General features: G+C 71.8%; 1 protein-coding gene across 1 annotated transcript in view; it reads left to right on the top strand.

Annotated features, from left to right (window-relative positions):
* Positions 1 to 2: 2 nt before the first annotated feature.
* The window catches only part of TPBGL (trophoblast glycoprotein-like), a gene marked incomplete at its 5' end in the record, with an annotated part of 839 nt that continues 508 nt past the window's right edge, over positions 3 to 333 (top strand). The window contains one exon of the mRNA XM_010576759.1: positions 3 to 332. Coding sequence (XP_010575061.1) covers positions 3 to 332 — 330 coding nt within the window. The remainder of the gene's footprint in view (position 333) is intronic.

The raw sequence follows: 333 nt of genomic DNA, 5'->3' as shown, positions 1-333 counted from the left end.
TGCCGGACCTCCGCCTGCTCCGCTTGCGCCACGACAACATCCAGACCATCGAGGACATGGCCCTGCAAGGCTTGCCCGCCCTCCGTACCCTCGACCTCAGCCACAACCCTTTGCTCTCGGTGGCCGCCGGCGCGTTCGCCGGCGTGCCGCTGCTGCGCACGCTGCAGCTGAACCAGGCGCTGCTGGCCGCCCCGTTGGAGGAGCAGCTCGCCCTGGCCCTGCGCAACCTCAGCTTGCGGCGCCTGGAGTTGGCGGGCAACGGGCTGCGGGCGCTGCCGGCCGCCCTGCTGCCCGCCGGCCTGGAGGAGCTGGACCTGCGTAAAAACTCGCTGC

The sequence above is a fragment of the Haliaeetus leucocephalus genome, unplaced genomic scaffold (assembly GCF_000737465.1).
Source record: "Haliaeetus leucocephalus isolate CR32 unplaced genomic scaffold, Haliaeetus_leucocephalus-4.0 Scaffold536, whole genome shotgun sequence".
Lineage (NCBI taxonomy): Eukaryota > Metazoa > Chordata > Aves > Accipitriformes > Accipitridae > Haliaeetus > Haliaeetus leucocephalus.
The sequence above is the reverse complement of the archived record's forward strand: the minus strand, read 5'-3'. Positions and strand labels throughout refer to the sequence as shown.